This window comes from Drosophila elegans, unplaced genomic scaffold (assembly GCF_018152505.1).
Source record: "Drosophila elegans isolate 14027-0461.03 unplaced genomic scaffold, ASM1815250v1 contig_476, whole genome shotgun sequence".
Classification (NCBI taxonomy): Eukaryota; Metazoa; Arthropoda; class Insecta; order Diptera; family Drosophilidae; genus Drosophila; species Drosophila elegans.
This window is the reverse complement of record NW_024545863.1, coordinates 1,022,360-1,028,435: the sequence shown is the minus strand read 5'-3', so window position 1 is coordinate 1,028,435 and position 6,076 is coordinate 1,022,360. Positions and strand designations below refer to the sequence as shown.

General features: G+C 41.6%; 1 protein-coding gene across 1 annotated transcript in view; it reads right to left on the bottom strand.

Moving 5' to 3' along the window:
• Positions 1–2,393: 2,393 nt before the first annotated feature.
• Positions 2,394–6,076, bottom strand: part of LOC108148728 — a 43,837-nt gene continuing 40,154 nt past the window's right edge. The window contains 2 exon segments of the mRNA XM_017275906.2: positions 2,394–3,546; positions 4,949–5,217. Coding sequence (XP_017131395.1) covers positions 3,109–3,546; positions 4,949–5,217 — 707 coding nt within the window. The 3' untranslated portion in view covers positions 2,394–3,108.

Below are 6,076 nucleotides of genomic sequence, written 5' to 3'. Positions count from 1 at the left end.
TGAGGCGGGAAAATCAATGGATCGATTCGAGCCCAGGAAGTCAGCGAAATAAAGTCGGGCAACTATGTATTGGCGCCATAAAAGGGCATACTATTGTTTTCCCTTCCTTTCTTGCACTCGGAAAATAAAGCTCAGCCCACGACTGTTGTTATGTATCTGAAATAACTTATCTTACGCTATGAAACATTTGTGAGGAGATACAAATAGTTATGATCAATATTTTAAATCGTTGTCGACTAAATTTAGAAAAAAAAGATTTACCTGTGAATCATAAATTTAAAAAAACATATTTTTTTGACCAAAAAAAAAAAAAAAAAAAAAAATGTGCAAATAGTAAAATATAAAGTAAAAAGACCATTTTATATAATCTAATACAGAAAAGGGACTGGAAAAAGTTATACAAGTAAAAGTGTTTTTTCTCAATTTATTTTCGTCAATTTTATCTCAAAACAAGAATTTTTTCTCTCTTCTCGAGAATACCATTTTTAATGAACGTAAGAACCGATAGTAGTAAATACTACCACCCTCTTTACTTTTTATTAATCCAAGTTCTTTCTGTTGGCCCAAAGGATAAGTCATTTATCCACCGAGCAAATAGCCAAACAATAACGCCAAAGCCGAGTAGAACAACAACAACGAGTGCTTATGCTGCTGACATTATCATAATAACAATAATCATAACTGTGAGTGTAACAGTTGTCGTCCTGCATGCTCCGTCCTTTTCCCGCTTAAAGCCATCGAAGTATTAAGAAATAAGATATTGCGGCTCTTCCTACCAAAACAGTTACCGTTACGCGTGGAACGTAATGGAACTGGAACCGTTACACTACTGACCTAGTCTTCAAAATGATAAAGAGAGAAGTAGAGAGAGAGAGTGAGAGAGCGGCTCTAAGGATTTAAGAGAGCGCAGGCTTGAAGAGAACGACTCCGAATAGTGGTGAGTTTGCAAGTTAACAGTGGCAGAGAGCACAAATGGGAGGAACAAACTGGAATTAGAACACCGCCCACGTTAAGTCTGCTCTTTTTTTTGTTTCATTCATTCGAGTCTCTCGAATTTTGAGCGTAGGTCATGGCAACGTGTCGGCTACGCAATCTGCGCCCACCTGCTTTTTCGGTCAGTCACACGCTGCTAATCCAAAAGGGGGCATGGTTTGGGCTAAGTTTCCTGGCCAAATGAAGCGTAACCAAATGCTGATAGCCCAAATGTTGCAGTTTATGGCCAAGGCATTGGCCAAATTGCCACTTGGCGTGTGCCATAATGGCGACGATAGGCGCGTATTGTCTTCACACTGAATCAGTGTGCTAGAAGGGGATGGGAATATATATATAAAAGGAGGGGGAGCTCGATTGCATAATGCGGTCGCGCCAAAACAGAAAAACAACTTTGAACAGCTTTGCAGTTCATTTCGGTGTGTAGTGCAACTTCCCTTTATGTATATTTTCCTTTTTTTTACCGGCTTTTTGTCGTTTCGCGTTGAACTGGCAAATTTCCGGCAAGCTTTGCATGCACACAAAAGCCATCTTCCTTCCTTGTTGCACGCACACTCACACCCACACTCCAAACGAAAGTTTATCTGTCAATTTCGGTGCACAAGCTCACGCAGGCGGCTAACGGTAACGCACTGAACCGCTTTCAATACCCTTTATAGGGTATAATGCTCCTAAGATCTATCCTGGAAAATAAAAAAACATCGTTGATCATTGTACCTGATTGATAAGATAAATCCACAAAGAACTCATTAGCTGTTGCAAAAAAAAAAAACTATTTGTAATCGCAGGTATGTTTCGTTTTACTAATTCAATTGGCAGAATAAAATAAATTACTATTTAAGCTTTATATTTACTATAATTTCCTTAAAAATCTTCTTATTCCCAATTTCTTAATTTACAAGTAAACATTGTCATAAATTAATATTCTACTACCCTTATTTTGAACGAAACTATATATATCTAGTTTCTTAAATTTAGTATTTGCTCTAGCATATACAAAAATAAACAAAATACTTTAATCTAATAAAAACTAAACAGCTAACCAATATCTGAATAGCCTACTTTTCAGGGCATCTGTTATTCAAGTAAAAGCCGGTTGGTTAAACTTTTATTTTCAGTCCGGCACTTCGACGATAGTTTGAGGAAGAAACATTTTGTCAACTTTAATGCGCTTTGTTGTTAAGACGGTAAAACGAAAAAAACGTTCAGGAGCCACGTTACATGTGCCAGCGCAGCAGGTAAAAGCGCAAAAGTTCGAACCGATTTGCATATAGTTCAGTAATCCAAAAAAACGCATTCCTCGGTTAGTTGGCAAAGTGCTTGGCTCAGCTTTTATGCATTTATAAAATCAAACATTCCATTTTGCATTGCCCCAACCCAAAAATGACGACACACTTTCAAACTCGTTTTAATTTGTGATTTTATTTCGTTAGGCAATATGGTTATTAGTTCGATTACAATTGAAGTACACAGAGGGGATAATGGAATTTTTAATTAATTTTGATTAGGAATTAGCCAGCAATTGGTTAAGGCGCATACTAATGAAAACTAGCGTCCTCTGACCACGTTTTTCCTTGTTTCTTGCCCAGCAAGCAGCGTCATCGTCATAATGTAAATAAATGATAAACTTTTCCCCAAAAGCTGACAAGAACATAATTTCCGTGTCGAAAGCCGCAGGAATTAATTGCGGGTCGCTCGCTTGTGGCCTCGTTAAACTTTTGCCTAAGCATTAGAAAGTGCAGGGCGGTGCGGTGCGGCGAACATTCGTTTGCAATAATTTAAATATTAGTTACACATAATGTAAAGCATAAATTAATTTTGTATTCGGCAACTATTAAAAAACTTTTTCGTTCGCAAGTTGGGGAAAGGATAGGAAAGGAAAGGAAAGGAAGGAAAAGGAAAGGAAGGGTAAGGAAAGGAAATGAAAGAAGTACGAGGAGGCTAAGGAGCGCTAAGTAAAGGGACATCCGCTTAAACTTTATCTGCAGCTTGGGGCAATTAGTTATTCACGCTTGCGCTTGTCTTTGGAGCCCCAAAAGTTTAGCCCATGCCGAATGCGTTGCATTTTTCTTAGAATTAAACGCAAGCTAAATAGCCAAACCCATGATTATACTCGCTTCAGAGGCACTGCAACATCCGGCCGTAGACCTGACTCCGCTCGAAGCTGCTGAAGGCCTCGCGGAAACGCTGCCGCTGCTCGCCACTCAATTTCGCATGGAAATCCTGTGCAGCTGTCACGAACAATGCAATTTCGTGTTGACCCAATTTTTGGACTGTCGCCGGAGCTGCTGCTGCCGCCGATGCTGCTGCTGCTGCCTCAGTTGTTGCCGCCGCCGCTGTCGCATTCGCTATCGCAGTGGCTGAGTTGGCTGCTCCGATGCCGAGCACCAGCGGAAATAGTTTAATCAAATGCAGATTTATGGAGGCGGATAAAAAGATGACGCTGAGACCCCAGACACCCTGCTGCTCCGGCTGCTCGAGAAACGTTGGCAGGGTGCAGATCAGCCAGTCCTGCAGCATCTGCAGGTAAGACGAGTCGATGGCGGAACGAAAAACCTGAAAGAGAAAGAGGAAAAGGATTGAGTTAAGAGCTGGCTACGAAATGCTTAAATAAAAGCCAAGCCAAGCCAAGCCAAGCCGACAATACGGAAATTAAATTTTATTGTGCTGCTCCAAAGAGGTGCCTTTTCTACTCGGGGGGCCAGCCAAAGGTCGTACTCGTGTACGCGCACTTTGTGGCAGAAAGTTGGGCTAATGAAATTCCGCAGCCTGGGAATCCGGCCCTGCAAATGACAGTGCAAATTGTGCCGCCGTCCCGGGATCCCGAGATCCCTTACTTTTATTAATTTCCATGCACGCAGCACCCACTCTGGCTAACCTTGAACCTAATGAAAAAATTTTATGGCACCACAGTGGTCGCCGTCGGCGGCTCCTCGCATTGACCCACATACCACATGCCCAATACCCGCTCGCACACTCGCATACACGGAGTCGCACCTGCTGGACAGGGGCCAAGTTGAAGCCATGAATTCCATTAATTTTCAAGCTGCCAAAAATTCCACAGACGCACACGCACACGCACTCACATATGGGCATTAGGGTGGCACAAAAAAAAGGGTTTACTCTTACTTGATTTCAGATTTGTTTTTTTTTTAATTTTTAGTTACACGAGCCTAGAATTTCAAGTAGATTAGAAATAATTTGACAAAGATATAAACATTGAAAGTCAAAAATTAACTTAATTAACATTAATTTATATAATTTCTTCACATAAGTTTTTAATATTTTGTTATAAAAAAATAACTAAAATGTTGAAAAACAAAACATTTTATTTTAAAAGGTTCTGCAATGGTCTCAAAAGTCTCATACCAACAGTACGTATAAGTGATAAACTCTAAATTCAACTCACAAACCCCAAAACGTGCTCAATTTTGCTTTGCAATAAATGTATTTATAATCAATAAATCTTGAATTTTAAAATGTTTCTCAATGTTCTAAAAATTTGTCTAAAAAGTTATGTCAGTTAAAATAAATAAGTTGATCACAGGCAAAAGTACGTATAAGTGATATACTTTAAGTGATATACTTTATACTTGGGGCAGACGCCAAGTCGCCGGCTTTTCAATAAAATCTGGTGTGCTATACAAATTTGGTTCACCCTAATGGGCATAGAGTGGGCATTGGTCAGATGGCAGCTGGAAGCTGGCAGCGAGTATTTTACCCTTTCGACTTGTGGCAAGGACGAACATTAGCGCTGCATTGGCCCCATTCCGTTCCGGTCTCCAGGACACAGACAGGGGATGAGGATGAGGACGAGGTCCTCGATCTCGTCCCCGTAAAATGAACCCTACACACGTGAAGCCATGTGTGTGTGTGTGTGTGTGTTTGAAGGAACCAAGCCACGCACGAATGGCCAACGTCTTTACCTTTGCTAGATCTTAGGCCCACCACTACTCACCTGATATACAATCATGGCAATAACATCGCCGTGCGGTTGATTTATGGCCAGAAACTCCTTTATGACCTTCGTCAATATTTCATTCGGTGGCACTAAATCACGAATAATTTGGCACAGCACTTGTCCATAAATCCAGGCGGCATCTCGAGTCGATGATTTAATACAATGCAAAAGTATGTCGACTTTATCGTTTTGCTGGGCGATAATCTCCGGATCGTCTTGCACAATGCCATTCGATAGCTCCGTGTTCTCCAGCTGGGCAGCAGAGCCTGAAAGCAGAAGGCAAGAAAGTGAAACTTTCTAATTAACCAAGGCAGACACTCTGGCTTCAAGGCACATGCCAATGGCCATTATTCACATGCTACGGGTCCTTCACACGGCAGTCAGTCTTCCCATTTATTTTCGTCCTTCTCCCCAGGAAACACACACGTACATAAATTTGCATTTAAATTTTATGGATTTTTTTGAAGCCTGACGACGCCGCTTTTTGTCCAAACTTTCTCCCATGACCATCAAATTGAAAACTAAACAAAAAACGAAACCAGAAGCAGAAGCAAAAGCAAAAGGCTGGCCATAGATTAGAGTTGTTCGATTAAGCCCGCAACCGGGAAAGGTCACCAAATAAATGTGCGTTCCCTTCAGCCAGGTGAAAAATGATGGCGGTGTAGCAGCGACCGCTGAAAGCCATACAACCTGTGTGTAAGTGTGTGTGGGTGTGTGTGCTGCTTAGTGTGGTTTAGCGGGCATCGAATTATTTACAATGGGGGAGGATCTGGATCCACCTGGCTAACCAAACCCAACTCCAACTCGGCCGCGCCAACTTTGGCTTTGGCCTTTGTTTTGCAGCTTAACATTGTTGGCCGTGGCTGGCTGTTGGCCTGCGGGCAGCTTGTTTGGTTGGCTGTTGCCAATTTTGGCATTGTTGTAGCTGCTGCTGGCTTTGCTTTGGACGGCGGATGAGGCATGGCCAAGTGACCAAGTGGGGGAGGGCTTGACGCCTGGCCACAATTATGCGCGGCACGAAAGCCGCTGGCAATGCAAGAGCAGAAAAAAATAAACGAAACCCAACTAAAAAAAAAAAATCTCTAAAATTCGTTTAACCAAGAAAAAATATGTATAATATATAAC